At 37.1% G+C, this 18,709-nt stretch overlaps 2 protein-coding genes across 5 annotated transcripts in view; one reads left to right on the top strand and one right to left on the bottom strand.

Moving 5' to 3' along the window:
* The window catches only part of LOC149011571 (K(+) efflux antiporter 4-like), a 46,045-nt gene extending 34,280 nt beyond the window's left edge, over positions 1-11,765 (top strand). Inside the window, exons 10-19 of one of the 4 annotated variants that reach the window (XM_089161093.1) lie at positions 2,011-2,088; positions 3,000-3,088; positions 3,889-3,985; positions 4,120-4,173; positions 4,846-4,941; positions 8,315-8,503; positions 8,602-8,679; positions 9,303-9,347; positions 10,136-10,228; positions 10,546-11,765. In XM_089161093.1, the coding sequence (XP_089017219.1) occupies positions 2,011-2,088; positions 3,000-3,088; positions 3,889-3,985; positions 4,120-4,173; positions 4,846-4,941; positions 8,315-8,503; positions 8,602-8,679; positions 9,303-9,347; positions 10,136-10,228; positions 10,546-10,671 (945 nt within the window). In that variant the 3' untranslated portion in view covers positions 10,672-11,765. Of the gene's footprint in view, positions 1-2,010; positions 2,089-2,999; positions 3,089-3,888; positions 3,986-4,119; positions 4,174-4,845; positions 4,942-8,314; positions 8,504-8,601; positions 8,680-9,302; positions 9,348-10,135; positions 10,229-10,315 lie in introns of all 4 variants that reach the window. The other 3 variants (XM_089161090.1, XM_089161092.1, XM_089161091.1) reach the window with 3 other exon arrangements.
* Positions 11,766-15,868: 4,103 nt separating this feature from the next.
* On the bottom strand, positions 15,869-18,709 carry LOC149011570 (transcription factor KUA1-like). The gene is made up of 3 exons (XM_089164111.1): positions 18,240-18,709; positions 17,174-17,370; positions 15,869-17,088 (listed from the first exon to the last, which is right to left on the bottom strand). Exons 1-3 carry the CDS (start codon positions 18,541-18,543, stop codon positions 16,672-16,674), a joined length of 918 nt encoding a protein of 305 aa, XP_089020237.1. The 5' UTR covers positions 18,544-18,709; the 3' UTR covers positions 15,869-16,671.

Below are 18,709 nucleotides of genomic sequence, written 5' to 3'. Positions count from 1 at the left end.
CTCTTACCTAATTAAGTCTAATGCCTAGTAGGAAACTCACTTAGGTTAGGACACTAATAACCATAATCTAAACCAATAAGGAAACCATGATAGGGAACTCCCCTTATCATGTTATCTCTCATTATCTCTAACCGTATTCTTAGTTAGTGAAGTGGTTTTGGAAGACCTTTGGCATTACTTCGCATATGCGAATGTTTCTACATTATGGTTGTGCAAACCTGAATACTTTTAATTCATTACTTCCTAAATAATAAGAGTTCTTATATAAAAGTCACCTTTTCTGTGCCCAAACTAATTGGAGTTCTCTGTATGGATGTTTCTCAATTTGGCTCTTTTTGAGGTGAGTTTGACGTATCAGTATCAAGTATTGTATCGGTCAAGTGTTTTAAGAGATGTATCGTCTTGTATAGAGTATTGTATTATACTGGCCAGTGTATTTTAGTGCAATCCAATAGAGACATATCAATATGTACAATATCAATTGCATCCAATATGGATACGTATTGGCTAGTATCGTATTATATCGTGTGATATTTTAAACCTTGATTTGAGGTAATCATTGTTACTTAGCGTGGACCAGCCATGTTTCTCACCTTTTCACCCCAAGTCGATATCTTTCAACCTGTTCGTTCCTTTAGCTTTCACCAATCACCATATCACTCCATCTTACTAGTGTTTGAGTGGCTGCAGAGATCCTTGTATGCATTATTAATATATAATTGCATAGATTAATACAAAAATGATATATACCAGGGATGAATGAAGGATACTTCAGGGCTTATTTCAAGTCTTGCTGGCTTTCCATTAACTGTCTTTTGGTGTGACTCAACTGCGTAGTAAGTAGTGGTTCAGATTGCCTCACAATAAACTGATATTATGTATCGTGCGGTGATAATGGTAGAAATTTACCAGTGTGACTGAGCCGTCATAGTTTTTTTGGTTTCCTATTTATTAGGATTACATGATTTAGGTGGGGCTTCCTGTGTGGTCAACATGATCTATACTCTAAATTTTGTTAGTTTAGAACTTGGAGTTGGGTGTCTGGCTATCTGCACACCCACCCGTGTAAAGTTTGTTTAGATTTTGGGTGAACTCAAGGTCACTTGCAGAATCCCCTATGATTGAAGATGCTGGGTGATTGATAGATTTTAGGGCTCAAGGTGTGAGAGGTGTGTGGTTAGAAAGGCTTATTTTGTTTTTAGATGTGAAAGTACCATCACAGTTCTCAGTCACTTAAAGTACCAATTCTCTTCACTGTAATTTTAACTTAGTGTTTCAGAAAACATAAAAGCAAGTTGGGTTTGCTTTTTAAATTATGCTTTAGGAGCATGAATGACCATGAATTTGCTTCAAAAACATTGGAAACGAAACAACTTCATTCAACATTTTTTGTGGTGTTTTTCTGTTTTTTGGGGCAAAAGACCCTTCATCGACTCATGCTCAAATGGTCTGGCAAAAAGTTCAATTCAGGCTGCTAACCTGATGCGACCATCCTTTGTTTATGGTTGGGACTAACAGTGCAAAAGCACTTGCATTAGCTTAATGTTTGTCTTAGGGCATATTATCATTGAAGTGTGAACTAGGTTTATTGACATTTGTTGTTTCTCCTGTACATATATTAAAGAGAAAGCTTTTCCACTGCTGCTTCCAAGCTCATTAGAGGGTCGTGGCAAGTCTGTTAGCCAACACTAAACCTGTGGCCAGATCATCTGACTGTGATCTCTCACTCACTTTTCAACACTGTGCTAGGGCCTGCCCAGGAATTGATGTGCTTTATTGTTCACCTGACCGTAGCTAGAATCTGGTAAGGTTAGTGCAACCCTTTAAATGAACGATGCTAGCATCTGATTGCACAGAGAAGTTAGCTAGAGCTAAGTTGTACAAGTGTTGGTGACATATTAGCTAGTTCAATAGAGTAGGACTGACTGTCTAACGTGAAATGTGGTGATCTTGATATGGAGGTGTATGTAACTAATTCAAGAAACATCTGACATCTTATTCGGCATGCAGGTTTTGAAATTTTTGATGGAAAGAAATAGTATCAATGCTCTTCATGGTCAAGTAACAATTGGAACCCTCATTCTCCAGGTATTGAATTACTTACCCAAAATCTTGTATTTGATTTCATTCCTTGGAAGTCCTTGTATGATGTCCCAAGTATGTGGATATTAGGCTTGTCACCACTTGCCATATGGCAGTTATGCATCGGCCCACTGTACGAAGGACCCACAACCACATTAATGGTCAAGCTTCACCCTACACAAGGCCCCGGGTGGGGGGGGGGCATAAAATGGAGTTAGAAGTAATACAAAGTCGCCCAAATGCCACTATATTCCTTTTTGGTGAAATGTCATTCTTGTAATTCAATTGCACTTGCTAACCTCTTTGGATGCTATCTTCAGCGGGATCATGAACAGGGAGAATTCTGTGGGTTTCTTTCTAAAGATGGAGCCACTCACATCCATCTATATATGGCATATGCTATGTGGTCAGAAGTCTGCATGTGGGGAACATTTAGAGTTTCTCTAGAAATATTATTGCCAAAGTCTGGAAATTTTTGTCTGTTTCTGAAAAAGAGAGAAAAGTATTCGTTTTTTTTTTCCTTCCCGGGGAACATGGTCATCCAAAAATATTAAGTTTGCGATTCTTCATCCACCGATGTGGAAGATCCAGTTCGTTCTCATATGAGGCCTGAAAGTTTATTTGCTACAGGCTGGGATGGGATATTTGTGAACCACAAGGCATGCAAGCGTCCTGGATTCATCACAAGAACTTGGGATGGCTGGGACAACCATCAGGCATCTCTTAGTGTCCTGGATGACATCCTGGACATTGCTTTAAAATAATGATTATCTTTGGCCTTCAAACTTCTATTCCCCCCCCCCCTTTGAACTTCTGTTAGCTGGACAATAAAAAATTGGGTGTATTTGGTGATCTCCATAAGACCAAATATGTATAAGTTATGTCATGCATTAATTGTGAGTGTTCTTTCTGTGTAGGATTGTGCTGTGGGTCTGCTATTTGCATTGCTTCCAATTTTGGGCGGTACTTCTGGGATTCTTCAAGGAGTAATGTCCATGACTAAGTCGTGAGTAAAATAATCTGTTTGTCCTCATTCTCTTATTGTAATATCTTTTTCACTCAGTTTTTGACAATTTTGGTTCAAGACAACTGAAATGGTATGAAAACACTAGCCTCCATCTTGTGCAAGTGTCCATAATTATTACTTCATTTCCTACCACAGCTCGGTGTTGATATCTGGAGGAGATAATACAGCTATGCATCTCTATTCTTTTAGCAGTTTTCACCTTTCTTGTTTGAATGCACCTTAACAAAAAACTATGTTCTCCCCTATTTTCTTGAGCAATATCTCTTCTTGTGACTAAATGCTTTGAGAAGCCCTTGTTGAATGAAAGCTTCTCTTGGGATGATTTCTTGATTTTGGATTATTCAGTACACCATGTTTCCTTTCCCTTGGAGAGGAGGAGGGGGGGGGGGGGGGGGGCATGATAAAATGGACAGTGCTTTGGAGGGTATGGACTTTCCAGGACACTGTTCTTTTGCCTCTGCCGGAGTGGTGACTGAAGTACTATTCTTTCTTACTTTCTTATCTAGCTTTCTTATCTAGCTTGATGGGCCTCTTGTTTGCTGGATATTGGGAGTTGCTCTTTGTATCGTATGTTAGAAAGCGCACAGGAACGATTTTAGCTGCTTATTTTCAGTGGATTTAGTTAGTACTCAGCAAATTTTGTTCCCATTAGCATATTCTGATGCAAATATAGGCTTTTTAAATTTTTTGTGTGCAGAATGTGGGCTCTTGGTTGATATCTTAGTCTGATGTTCTTCCATGAAACACTGTATTTAGAACTTATCCTTCTTTTTGATCAGGTTGGTTATCTTGATAGCATTTCTGGCGATCTTGTCAATATTATCTCGTACTTGTCTACCATGGTTTCTTAAGCTGATGATCAGCCTGTCATCACAGGTATGAATCCCTGGGGCTAAATTGTAGAATTATGGAACTACATGCAGAGAACTATGATTTCTTCTGATGCTAAATAGCTGTTTAATGTTACAAGTAATGTTCTAACATGGTTTTGACCATTATCTCTTGGGCAGACCAATGAACTCTATCAATTGGCTTCAGTTGCATTCTGTTTACTTGTTGCTTGGGTGAGTCTGCCACTATTACTACTTGGACCAATATTTTCATTTCTTCTTTTGGTTTTACGTGCTCCTGTACTCTGTCCTCATTTTTACCCTTCTCAGCATCATCATTTTGTATTCTTAAGGCACTGTTTTCCCTTCTTTTTGGAGTTTCTTTTCATATTTTAAGATGTGATCCTCTTGCTGCCATTCTTTTCTGTCCATTTTTCAATTTCATTGAAGTCGGGTAAGGGGAAATAGCCACGTGAATTACACCAGCCTTTTCTGTTGGTATGCAGTAGGTGTGTTTGGTCAAGATGGCAGGTAGAGTTTTTTATTAGACTGCTAAATTGATCATGTTCATGTCAGTGAATGCAAAAATTAAGAAAATTATAGGTATATGATCAATGGATGGAGAAACCTGTCCAAGTAGGATTTGTTGCTGACCCCATTTGGTCAGGTTGAGGCTGAGTTGATAGATATATGATCAATTGATGGGGAGACTCGTTCAAATTGGATTTGCTGCCAACTTCATTTAGGTTGACTTCTCATATCATTCTTCTGTGTGCTAGGATTATTGCATTTCTTTGCATCCCTTTCACAAAATTTCACAGCTAGTTATCTTCATGGATTTTAGTGATCCTTTTATCATTGATGTGAAACAAATTTACTGAGACGGATGGATGCTTACCATTTCAGTGCAGTGACAAACTTGGTCTAAGCCTTGAACTGGGTTCTTTCGCTGCGGGTGTGATGATATCAACAACTGATCTTGCTCAACATACACTTGAACAAGTAAGACCATTTCCTTTTGTTTTATAATTAAAGTAGTGGATATGTCCTACGACTTCTACTGGTTCAGTTTTCTGCTCAAATATATCATAATTTTGAGTTTTCTTTAGTATCATGCTTTCATTTATGGGACCCTTCATTTATTTTGGTAGGCAGTAGTTTGTTTGCTGCATTTATGGAAGCTCTGTAGTTGAGGCAATTCTTATAATTTCACATGTGTTTGCTTCAGAGTTTTAGTTTGCTTTTCATAACGTTTTATTTCTGGTGGAGACCATTCTTGTGGAAACCATTTTTACATGTTTCTTTGGTGAGTGACCATTCTTGTTTGGAAAATGGGCGTTTGATATACCCGTTCTAGAAATAGAAATATTCCCAATTGGGCTCACAGTCTGAAAAATCTAGTTTTCAAGCGAGGAGTAGGAGAACAAGGTGAAGGGATTTGCGAGCAAGGATGGGGGTGGGGGTGGTCTCAAGAGATCTTCACTGTTGGAACCATTTTATCAAGTCTGTTTCCCTGATAGAACATGTCTTGTGTTTTCATCAGACCACTTTACTCATTGGTTCATTCTTCAAGAACCAGAACAAACCATTCTATAACACCTATCACCTGTTCTTCTGTTCTCCGAGAACAAAGAATGGCTGTTCTCCTAGACTGTTACCAAACACATCAATCTCTTCTTCTTTTTCTTCTGTCACTTTAATCTAAAATCCTGATTCTTTTTGGCTTCATAAATGCGGTAGTGCTCTTAATTAGTCGAAAGCATCTTAATTGATGGATAGATCAGGGCATTTTATTCAGATGGTAATTACCAAGATCACTGTGTGCAATTCAGGGACATTGTAGATGAAGGAATTTATAGCTATAAGAAAAAATGATTTTATGATTCTTAGTGTTTAGAAAAGCCCCTACAAAGAGTCTTGCAGGGACACAAGAGGCCTGGCCTAAAACAATTCTGCAAGTATATATATATATATATATATATATATATAGGTTAATTTTCATTTGGACCCCCTGAGGTTTGGTCCAGGTCACTTTTAGTCCAGTTTAAGTTTTCTTTTGCATATAGCTCCCCCGTGGTTTTAAGAAATGATTAAATAAGGACAAGATTAACAGAAACAGTTAGTTTAATAACTTGTGACGAAAATACCCTTGTTTTTTTTTTTTTTTGATTTATTTGTTTTAGTTTTTTTTCTTCTTTTTAATAAGTTTCTTTCTTTTATTCAATTTATCAAAACAAAAAACAATTAAAAAAAATTCGCAAATAACTCCCTCGCAAAAATGAAAGTGAATATGTAGTTGAAGCTTTCAACCCCACCCTCTTCAACATCTCAAAATGAAGGCGAAAGGCAACAATGTATTTCATTTAGCTCTTCATTTTCTGGTATTGAAGTCTTGATTTTTAATCCTGCGATTGGAGGTTTTAAATCTCCTCCTGAATCTTTTATTCCATTTTGAAGTTCGATTTGGAAGCAATGGCAGTAGCAGTGTTTCTATCACCATGAAAGAGAATATGTTCAGAGAATTTCTAGACCAGGTTCTTAGCAAAGGGTTTGCAGGACTTTGAAACGTAATCCTTCATTTTCTCTGCGCCGAAGCAACAAGAACGCAGCAGCAAGGACGGAGATGAAAGCTGGGAGAAATCGCTGTCAGCGCCGCCACCTCTGTGTCGCTCCCCACCAAAATAAACACTATTTTTTGGAACCCAATTTTATTAAATCTGATTTCTCACCAACCCACCAAAACTAAACACTATTTTCTAGAACCCATTCCAGTCTCAATATTAAACGGAAAACAGAGCACTGGAGTATAAGAAAGAAGAGAGGCTGAGTTACTTCCAAAAAACCAACAAAAAAAAACAAAAAAAAATAAAACAAAAAAAAAAAAAAACAAAAACAAAGAATAGGGCAGAGATGGAAAATTGACGAAGCAAAAGTAAAGTCAGTTTCATTCAATTAATGGATTGGTACACCTACCCATCTGCATTGCAGGAAAGATCTCTTCAAAGCTGCAAATTCATCTTTCTTCGTCTCGATTAAGCTTCCCTGATTCGTTATACCCTTCTCTGTGATTTGCTTTGATAAGAGATTCTAGGGTTTCTGGGCTGGAGGAGGAAGGAGGTGGAGATATCTCTTCTTTGCTTAGCTCACTTGTGTGATTTTGAAAATTGTTCAATTTCAGCAATTGTGCCACTGCTGCTACCGCTTTCTCTCTTCCTTCATCTTCATGCTTTTCCTCTTCTTCTCCGATTGCTCGTCTTCGTCTTCTCTTCTCATAGGTCTTCTCGTAGGTCTGTTTAGAAGTGTCCACGGCAGCTCTCCCGGATGTCTTACCCAGTGGATCCGGCCTTGTAGACTTGTATTCGTTTTGAGATGTTGGAGAGGGTGGGGCTTCAAAGCTTCAACCTGCATATTCAGTTTCAGTGAGGAGAAATTATTTGCTGAAGTTTTTTTTTATTTATTTTTTTTTTTTTTTTTATTACGGTAGATTGAATTAAAGAAAGGAAGTTATAAAAAGAAAAGAATAAAAACTAAAACAAATAAGTCGAAAAAAAATAATGGTATTTTCATCACAAAAATTATTAACCTAACGACTTCTGTTAAGTTTGTCCTTATTTAATCATTTTTTGAAACTACAGGGGAGCCATATGCAAAAGTAAATTTATACTGGACTAAAAGTGACCCCGACCAAACCTCAGGGGGTCCAGATGAAAATTATATATATAGAGCACATGAAAACCTGTCAAGTCTCAATGAGATGCAAAACTGCAATTGATTGAGAAATCAATTTAACAAATGCCCTTTCATTCATTGTAAAAAAAAACCCTAGAAATATGGGTATTCAAAAGTCTCTGAACCTCCCAGCTAAACTGGTTGTAGTTTTTAACTTGTTAAGTGAGCATGCTTAATCAAATATATTGAGTTGCTCCCATAAGTGATAAGCTTCGAGAAAGTCGTTTGAGGTGGCACGGCCACGTTCAACGGAGACCTACAAATGCCTCTGTACGGAGAAGTGATATAATCCATATTGAAGGAACTAGAAGAGCTAGGGGTAGACCTAAGATAACCTTAGGAGAAGTGGTGAGAAATGATATGTATAGCTTAAGCCTTGTATCTAGCATGGCCTCGAACAGAATTGATTGGAGGGCAAGAATCCATGTAGCCAACCCCATTTAGTTGGGACAAGGCTTATTGTTGTTGTTGTTGGTATGGTTTTGAGGTTTATTTTTCTTGATTTCATGGAATTTTTACAGTTTTTTGCTGTTGTAGATTGCATTGTAGATTTATCTACATGTATAGTTGCTTTTAGCTAAAACTCCGGCTATCACATGTCAAATTGAGATGTTATGTGCACTAATTATTGTCATTTTTTTCACAGGTTGAACCTATTCGCAACTTCTTTGCTGCCCTTTTCCTTGCTAGCATTGGAATGCTAATCCATGTCCATTTCCTTTGGAACCATGTAGATATTTTGCTGGCTTCTGTTATATTGGTGATCGTAATAAAAACTTTTGTGATCGTTGTGGTTGTGAAGGGATTTGGCTATGGCAACAAGACCTCACTCCTCGTAACATTTTGACCATATAACTTATTATTTCTTGGCTTGCAATGAATCATATAATCTTGGACAAAAGATCTCAGGTTTCATTTCTCATGCTTGTGTAGGTTGGCATGTCTCTGGCTCAGATTGGGGAGTTTGCTTTTGTGCTTCTTAGTCGTGCTTCTAATCTTCATTTGGTGGAGGTTGCTCTCTCTCTCTCTCTCTCTCTCTCTCTCTCTCTCTCTCTCTCTCTCTCTCTCTCTCACTCACACACACACACACACACACACTCTCAACTGGTGCAAACAAGCAACTTGTGGTAACAAATTTTGACCTGGGTTTCTCATTGAAAACCAGTGGTCCTGACCATGTTTGTGCAGTCAATCCCTGTGTGACATGGGTACTGGTATGCTACCATTAGCGTTGTTGCATTTGTAAGTTAAAAACAAGAAGTAACAAGCATGTGCAATCAAATAATAATAAAGCTTGTGTTCTTATCATGAAATTCTGAAATGGGGTTGGCTTCATATGGTATGAGAGTGCAACCCAGTGCACAAGGCTCCTGCTACAGGGGGGGGTCTGGGATGATGCAACCTTACCCTCTATTTTTCCGGAGAGGCTGTTTTAATTTTGAACCCACAACCAACAGGTTATGATAGTGCAACTTAACTGTTCTGCCAATGCTCAGACAGTATGGTGTTATATAACTAAAATGTTATTATGCACATTTTATGCATTCAGTGACAAATTGATAAGGTCAAGCACTTTGGGTTCTATTCTCGTAAGTGCTCTAGTCAATTGGATGATATGTGTTATTATTTTGCAGGGTAAGCTATATCTGCTGCTTCTTGGTACAACAGCTCTTAGTCTGGTATGTCGCTCCTTTAATCATTTTTCCATGTGCTATGTTGATATTGTGTCTTTGCTGAGAAGCCTTTAATCATGAGAAAGAAGTCCAGTTTGTGCTGGTCCAAAAGGCTAACTGAATGTGGGACTATTTTTGTTTTTTGGGGTGAAAAGGAAGTAAAAGTTATTTTTGCCAGTCCCTTCTCATGTGGTCGTTGCGGTGGGGTTTTATGTCAGTCTATTAGTAGATACTAAATAGTTCTTCCTCGAAGATGGTATTCTCTGAAGTTTTTTATTAAAGTAAATCCTGTTGTGGAAGTAGTAAGTTTGGATGTGGGTCGTGTGCCTTCCACAATCTTTCTGTAGCCATTCTTGAGTAGTCTTTCCATTTCCAGTTGTTACTCTGGAATTACCCCTGAATACTCAGCTGCTGTGGCCACTCATTATGTTAAATATGCTGCTGAAGCAGTGGGAGTGTCTATGCCCTACCTTTAGTAAATTCAATGGAGTTTGTAAGAGATTGTGGATATTGGCACACGAGCATGTATGCGTACACTCAAAATATTTGGGAAGAGACATTGGAATCTGTATTGGTGCACAGAGCGTGCATCTTGTCCACAGTATTTGGCCAAAGAATTTCTAAAACCCTGTACAAAATTTCTTTAAAAATTTCATAGCATGTACAATCAGCCACAAGAAATGAGATTGTTACTGTCAATTTGGCTTTTCTTTATTGGTGTTTGTGACTTCCCTATTCTGTTGGTTTATGTTTTATTGCCCAGGGTGCAGATTACTTACCAAATCGTTGTGCAGGTGACGACTCCATTACTGTTCAAGTTGATACCTGCTGTCGTGCATCTTGGAGTGCTATTACGGTGGTTCTCTTCTGATAGTAGCCAGAATGAGGTACTGAGTTTTTTTTTTTCTCGTGTGCATTTTCTGGGTTTTACTGCAGTAAGGGTTTCGACTTCTGAATATGATTTCGATTTCCAGATTGTGTTTAAAGGAGAGAGCCTTCGTGCAGACACTGCTAAGCGTATTTCATTGATGGTCCAAGGCTCTCATGATTCATGAGTTTTTAAAAAATAAAAAGAGAAGAAAAATAAGAATTAAAACAATGGAAATTTCCAGGTTTTCCTGATGGGTTTTATTGATACTCTTGGAGAACAGGTAGCCAAGAGTTCAAAGGAGGTAGACTGATTCACAATTTTCCTTTATTATAGAAAGCTCTTAATGATGTCGGCCAAACCGCTTACAAAGTTTCAAATGAGGCAATCTCTGCTAGGAGAATGGAGAGCTTGGAAGATGGGATACGAAAGAACAGGATCCAGTTGTCAATGAATCTTTGACACAGTTGAAGCTTCACCTTTGATTCTGACCTATTGTTACTAACCGACCCTTGTGCCCAATTTTGTGTAAAATAGTTTCCACCATGTAATGTAATTCAATCTAGTTTTTGATCCCCTTACTAGGCCTGGTTGGAAAATGAAACCAGCTTTGTTGATGCTGAAATGTAAAAGTTTTAGTTCACCTTCCCCCCCTATTGCCAAGTTTCTGACTGAATTACTTCAGATCTCTGCCGCCCAAGTTGCTTCAATATGATGGGTGATCATTAAAAAAAAAATTAAATGAAACAAGTATAAAATTAATCATGTTTGTTTCATCTTCTGCTTGAAATTTGTTGTGTCCATCAGTTCATTTTGATGACACTGCTGCATTTCGGAGGATATGAGAAGACAGAAGCCCTCCTCGGTTTTATTCAAGCAAGAATTCTATTTTGGCTGATTGCATTACTTTTGTTGGGTTGCACTCTGTGTGGCCTGAAGCACACACATGAGGTAAGTTGTCTCGTATGGGCTGGGAAAGGGATTCTTGCTCTTTGACTAAAAATCTATGTATGTAGTTTTACCTACTGATACAGAAGAACCATATGGCCAAATTACCTCTAAAGCATCACTATCATGGATCATGACCTTACTTTACGTTTGAAATAACTCAATATGATTGATTATTGGGGTATGGGAAGTGGATAATATTCACATTTGTGAAGATTGAATCTGGACACAAGAATGATGGCGATGTTGAATTCATCCTAAAGCTCTATCATGAGTGAATTTCATCGTAAAGCATCTTTGGAAACTTCATTGTCACTGGAACCGATTTTTATTCGGCATCAACTGATAAGATCAAATTTTAGAAAACAAATTCCTTGCAAGAAAACAACGAATTTGATAATCAATCAAACAGGGATTTGATTTGATTTGATTTGATTGGAGGAAAAGAGAGAGGATAGACGACCAAAGAGCTATTGGCAATTTGGCATGCATGATTTATCTAGGGTTTGCTGCTTAAAGTGAAGCAATGGTTGAAACCATTGTGAGGTCAATTTGCCTCGGGAAATTTCTGTCTCTTATTTATTTATAATTCGATCTGAGGTTCATCTGTGTTAGCACGTATGTGTAGCTGTGTAGGGTGTACCTTAGTTATATTTTTAGGATAGCAATTATATATAATATCTTCATGTAGAGTCAAATTCATAATCTCTCCACTAAAATGTGTTAGGTTATTGCTAATTGAGTAATCCTTTTAAAGTAAATGAAAAATGTCATTATATTTTAGAGAATACAAATTCTAAATATGGTCACTATTAAACGCATATCATATGTTTGTTGTTCAAAGTAAGAAAAGCTACATATGAGAGGAGATTGATAGAAAATTTATCAGGTCAATTTCTGGCATTCCCTTATAGATGTGTATCATGTGTCCCAACATCACATCAAATAGTTGAAAATTATTTATAAATCACATCAATCACTCATTTGATCCGACTTATGAATGGATTTTAATAATTTGATGTAATGTTGGGACACATTGTCACAAATCTACAATGAGATGGACCTGATATGAGTCCGTGGTTGACATGGGTACTTATATAAATTGGGAGACCTGCATTTTTTTATTTTTTTCATTTCCTTCCAATTAATGGGGTGTTACGGCCGTTTAAGTACATCTTAAGTACATCTTAACTGATCTATAGAGAAGAGCTCATATATAAAGAAGAGGCTTCCGACTCCAAAGAGATTTCAACTCTTCAACTCTTATAAGTTTTGGTTGTTGCCAATTAAATTCATCATCGTAAATTTGTAAAGAAATGGACGTGAGGACAAGGTTTAAAGTATCTCACAACACAATACTAGCAAATACGTATCTAGATTGGAAACAACTAATACATCTTAAAATCACCTGATTGCTACAAAGTTCAGAGACAGATATTTTAAACCTTGTGTGGGGTTACCTTTGGAGGTGGTGGTCTAGTGATTCCAAACTCACTCTCATGCGATTTGATCTGGGTATAGGATTGCTACCGGCTTCTATGGACTATGCCAGACCTCAGTTGAACTCAAAAGTCCGAACAATACATAGCGGGCGCACAAGTTGCTACTATTACATCCCCTCGTTGGGTTAATTAAAAGTAATAATAATAATACCTGACCAGAGTCTCTTTTCAAGCAACTTCACTTTACTTTCTGAAATGGTGGATTAGTAGAGCGGTTTAAGGGTGTCAATTGCGTACCGAAACCGTTTAACCGCGCCGTCTAAAACCGCATCGTACCGTACCGTTCAAAATTCGGTATGGTACGTACCATACCGAATTTTGAACGGTACGGTTCCGGTTTTAGGTACTCATACCGTCGGTACGTACCAAAACCGTACCGAATTGGTACCGTACCAAATTAAGAGATATAAATTGTAAATTTACAATTAAAACACTTTACCTTTTCCCAATCCCTAATTCCTTATTTCAATTTTTTGTTTCATCATTCACTCCTCTTCTTAAATTTACTTGTTTTGTCTCTATTAATTAGAATTATTTGCTTCATCTATGTTAATTTCAAATTATATTGATTGGTTGATCACAACTTCATTAGGATCTTAATGAACTAATAACTAAAGTGACATAAGTTCACTCGTACCAAAATTGTATCGCACTAGATACCGTGTTTAAATCATTTTCCCGTACCAATTTAATACCAAAACCGTACCGAACCATTTTTGTAAATATTGAAACCGTACCGTACCGTTTAAATTCGGTACGGTACGGTTCTGGTTTTAGGTATTCAAAGTTGGTACCGTACCGATTGACACCCTTAGAGCGGTTAAAAGCCCAACTTCCCACGAGGAGGTCCTGGGTTCACACTCATCCGGCGGCACCTATATTAGTAATATTCCCCCCACCCTATATATAAACTCTTCGGATTCACAAATATATATATATAATAAAAAATAAAAAATGAAAACCCAGTTCCATAAATTGGTGCAGCCTTAACACTGTCCCCATTTGTTTTGTCATTTATGGAAAGTAAAATTAATAATATGGACAACATCAAATAGGATCCGGTGATCTTGTCTCCAAATGGTGACATTGTCCTTTTGTTTATTGAGTATTGACTTTAACTCCACCACCATCACCTCTTAAACAAAAAAAAGCAACATTTCATCAAAAAAAAACCAAAACAAAAAAGGCAAAATTATTGCCACTCCCAAGTCGCCAAGTCTTCAATTCTGCACCATTTGCCTCTTATCTCCATGTAATGTATCAGTTCGTCTCTTGATTTATGCTTTGATAGCGACTCAGAGGACCACTGCACCCACTCCCCCTCTTCATGTTTCTTGTTTTCAATTGATTAGAAGAACAAATGAGGGTTGAAACATTGAAAGAAGGATAAACCATGCTTTCAAGTCCTGGACTTTTACCCAGAAAAATGAAAAAGAATAAAAAGGTTCTGCACAATAAATGCGCAACATGTTGTTCAGCGAAAGTTATAGTTGTCGGATCGAGATCTCGATCTAGATTTTTATTTTGGCCGTCTGTTTCCTAGCTATCGAAACTTTTGATCTCGATCAAGATCTCGATCCAACGGAGTGCATTGTTCAAACTAAACAAAATATACATGACTGAAACAAAATCCCTTGAAACATTCATTCTCCCCTGACAAAGATGAGCTTATCAAAAAATTTTGCTGGACAGATTTGCATCACACACAGTGGTCCAATGGTTATCCATCAGCTCCCAAATGTGGCTGATGACACTTAATGGGTTTGGTCCCAAATTTGGAAAAATAATTTAAAGATCTTCTTAATGATGGTAAGGCATTGGATGGTTTTTAGGAGTCTCCACATGACTTTACCAGCCAGGACTCAAATCCAAAAAAAAATGTCATATGATTTGATTCATATGGAACCTCTCATGAAGGAGAAGGACCCACCTTCTGTCCTTGTGTATTTTGGCCAGATGTTCATACGTCTCTGTGTTTTAAGAGCCACCTTTCATTATAAAGTGTACTCATGCAATGCATATGGACATTCAAATTAGTAAAGAATTTGACATTTCATAGACAATTACAGGTAGTAAAGAAAACATGCCTGGCTGTTCATAGGTCACTGTTCCTTAAAAGATCCATCTAATATGACAAATCATTCCTATTCAACTTGTAAAAGTTCAGAGAGAGAGAGAGAGAGAGTCATTGTTTATAGATATCAAATTTAATTTTCCTTTTAGAATAAAGAAAGATAATTTAATTCAAGATATTTCTGTTTCTTACAGATAATCTTATGGTATCTTGAAATTTTTTAAAATAAAATAAACAAAGTCATTATTTCGTTATGTTCCCTAACTACCATACCCATGATTCAAAATTAAATTTGATTCATCTTGGTATGTAAACCTTGATGGGTTCAAGACATAGTTTATATTTCATCGATCCAAGACTGTGTTTTTTAGAGTTAATATTTCATAGCATCAATGCAGTAAAAAAGAACTTTCTACTATGTAGACTTAAAAATCAAGTAAACGGGTTTATCCATCTAGCAGGGTTGTAATTTGCTAACATATAATTTCCCACTACTAAATGGTAAGAGTAACAAATTTGTCGAGTAAGATGCATTTTATGTGAATTGAGAGCGTGAATTGCATGGAAGAAATTTGAGTATATATAAATAAAATCAATAATCTAATGTTGTGGGTTCTTGTCTCCCAAATCTTATATTCTGTAAGATGCTAACCTATGCACAGAAGACATGAAGCTTCCATCACAAATCTCCAAAATCAAGTAAACTCGATCACTCACCAAAATATATCAATCATGTAGATGATCCATCTTTGAAATTGGGTAACAAAAAGTTCTGATCACACAACATAATTCATACAAATAGAGATTACCATAAAAAATAATAAATTTTTTTTTGTTGGGCCATGTTCTTTTATTTTCTATTTATTCAAAAGTTGAACAATGAGGACAGGGGAAAAGACAAACAGGTGCCCCCACCATGAGAACACAGAGCGGTCCCCTCTTCCCCCAAAACCCTGGGAAACCTAAACGGTTTCCCAAGGGAATAGCAGAAGGAGGCAAAAGCAAGAGATGGGATCAAAAGTTTTAAAGGTTAGGTTAAAGGTACTATCTCTTCTACAAGTTTTGTGGACAATCTTGCTTCTTTGAGTCTTTCTCTTTCCTTATCTTTTGTTGAATGTGTGAAGGTGAGCATTTAAAGTATCTGGAGGGATGTGTATGTTTCTCAGTCATACATTTTAGGAATACTAAGGTCTTGCCTTTCCGAATAGGTGCAAAGCAACAATCATAGAGATATTTGGACAAACCTGGTTGGACATGGGAATCTTCTTGTTCTTTTGCATAAAAATTATATTCCAATTCAAGCTCCTTTCTGAGAATGCTAAAATGAAATGCTTTCAGTCAGTAAAATACAGAGAAATCATTGTAACCTAATTGTGGAAATCTTTGATGTTTTTTCCCAATTCAGTAAGTTTGTGTGTTATTGGTGTATAATATGCTCATGTGCCATATGAACATCTTTTGCTTCCTTTCATTTTGTTTTTGATGTATCAGCACAGAAACTACCCTTTGTGAATCCAACCCATTTCTTGCCTTAGGGTAAAGTTACCTTAATTGATAGGTCTGTAATTCAATCAGATGTTACCTTGCATGATTCTTGTGAGCATTGCTTCATTTTTTTTTGGGTACATTGAGCATTGACAAAATAAAAGACGAAGTTTAAGAATAATTCCATTGTTATCTTATAACAGAGTAAGAAACTATATGGATTTCGAATTACTTGAAGATTGTTGATTGCCATAGCGTTTACAAACCAATTTAGACATACAAGAATTCATTTTTCTTTGACAAGCACTGTCCTTAATGTAAGGCACCACTAGATTGTTCATTTGGATATAAGGCTCAATCTGGTTGTTTGTTGATTCTTTTAATTGGTTGTTCCTTGCCCTATAGGAGCTTAGGAACATTGACGGGATATAGACCAATGGCTAACAGAAGTCATCATATCACACTAATGGGTCCAATTGAGAGTGAGCCTGCAGATGATTTATTTTGATTGATCGACCTTGGGACAGCAAGAGTAAGCTCTAGTTCAGGTGACACATTAGGAGCTAAGGCATTCTCTTTGTTGGAAGGTCTTATCTCAGAATCTTCATGTCCCAAAACAGGCACCAGAGGAAGAAGGCATGAAGTTGATGTGAAGCATTTCATGTCTTGGCATTCCCTTTCTAACTTTGCTTCTTTTCCTACCAAATTAAGGTCTGTCAAGGACAGGTTGTCTCTATAACCTTCAGGCTGAGTAGCTACTCTTGTGAGAGAATGGGTTGTAATGGGCAATAAACCACATGAAATGGAGGCTTTATTACTCTTAGAACTGGTGCTACGACCATGAAGATGTACTGAGTTGTAGTTTCCAACCTGTCAAAATTAGGTAGCAAAGAAAGATGAGAAGTTGAGTTGATCAACATAAAAAGGCTATGATATTTGGAATGTTATATCTTACCATGTCAAAGAGGCTAGACCGACGCTTCTTCTTGTTGAGGTTGTTCTGTCTGAGGAAATATTTCTGTGCATGGCTTGCCACTTGAGTTGGAGTTCTTGTGGTGACAAAATTTCTTGAGATGCCTCTCCAGTCACCTTTGCCAAGCTTCTCTAGCCCAGTAAGAAAAGTCCTGTGCTCCTGCTCTGTCCATGGAACTCCTAACCACCCACAACCCCCAACAAGAAAAGAATTAAAATATATTAAAAAATAAAATCCATCACATAGACAGAGAACTGTTTCAGGAACTAGCATTTAAAATAGAAAGGACAAGTGAACATAAAGAGTATTTGGGTTAAATTTCACAGATTTGAATTTATATATACAAATTTAAAATAAAGAAACAACTGGTAATTCTATGACATGGTTTAAACAAGTATGAACTGCATGGGTCCCTTTTCTGCTATTTCCCTTTTTCATTTTAGGAGAGATGGCTAGTCTTCGGCTCTGTTTTTGTCTTTGACATTATTTGGTTCTATTCCTTTACTTATCTAGTGTATCTGGCTTTATTAGAGCTGTTGAAGGACTACGGTTTTGTGTTTCTTTTGATTTGAATGGATCTCTTCCAGTATCCAAAAAGGAAAGGAAAGCACAACAATCACAGGAATCATCAGCAATACATCAAAATTTTTACAAGGGTAGAAGCATGAAATAAATAACCATTAACAGAAACATATGAAGATCTGTTGGGAAAAATTTGAGGGCAACCTTCTTTTGGGGGAAACATAGTATGCTGGAAAAGTCAGTAGAATAAAACAAAATCACCTGCAACTTGTAGAAAATAAGTTGGTTTCTTTTCAATAAAATAAAAACAATCAAAACAAAGCCTTACTGAAAAATCACAAAACAACCGAAAAAGTAAAAGGGAAAGAACTTTTAGAACCCAACATCAGCTTTGACATGCTTTATTATGGCTAACCAGTACAATGAGACATCTTATTAAACACAATTATTTGTACTTGAAAATAATAGCAGACATATAAAGAAAAACAGGAAAGAAGGAAACAAAGTTCAATCAATCTTTGCTCACCTTTTTTCCTTTCCTGAGCTCTACCCATGAGACCATCTGAGAGATAACCCCCGGAGACTTTATCAGAATTTTCATCACTGGAAATATGAGAAGATGATGATGAGGAAGCAGGTGAGGATGACAAGATTGATGAAGTGCATGACAAGCAATCTGTGCTAAAACTCTTCTTCATAGCAAGTGAAGAAGAGGGTATCTCAAGTTGAACACCGAAAAGCCTCAAACCTCCAACAACACTTCCTCTGTAAATGGTGCAGGTCCTTGAATTATGCCCCATGTTCCCACAATGTGAGCATTTCCTACCCATTCTTGCCGAGACAAAACTTCAGAAGCTAACCACCGACACCCACACATAAAACCCAGAGAATGAAAGATAAGAACTATGCTCTGCTCACTACTTAGGTTTGGTGGTGGCTTATATGAATGTGAGTGATGATGGAGGAGGTAGCGTTTAATAAGAAGGAAAGTATAGG

The sequence above is a fragment of the Hakea prostrata genome, chromosome 7 (genome assembly GCF_041222555.1).
Source record: "Hakea prostrata isolate BN-2017 chromosome 7, UWA_Hpros_2, whole genome shotgun sequence".
In the NCBI taxonomy this organism is placed as follows: Eukaryota; Viridiplantae; Streptophyta; class Magnoliopsida; order Proteales; family Proteaceae; genus Hakea; species Hakea prostrata.
This window is presented reverse-complemented; position numbering and strand designations above follow the sequence as displayed.

Bases quoted from the DNA above. Each gene is read 5' to 3' on its own strand.
- LOC149011570 (XM_089164111.1), bottom strand. From the start codon at position 18,543: ATGGGTAGGAAATGCTCACATTGTGGGAACATGGGGCATAATTCAAGG. The intron at 17,371-18,239 runs GTGAGCAAAGAT...GTGGGTGGTTAG, and splicing joins AGCTCAGGAAAGGAAAAAAG to GAGTTCCATGGACAGAGCAG. The intron at 17,089-17,173 runs GTAAGATATAAC...TAATTTTGACAG, and splicing joins GGTCTAGCCTCTTTGACATG to GTTGGAAACTACAACTCAGT.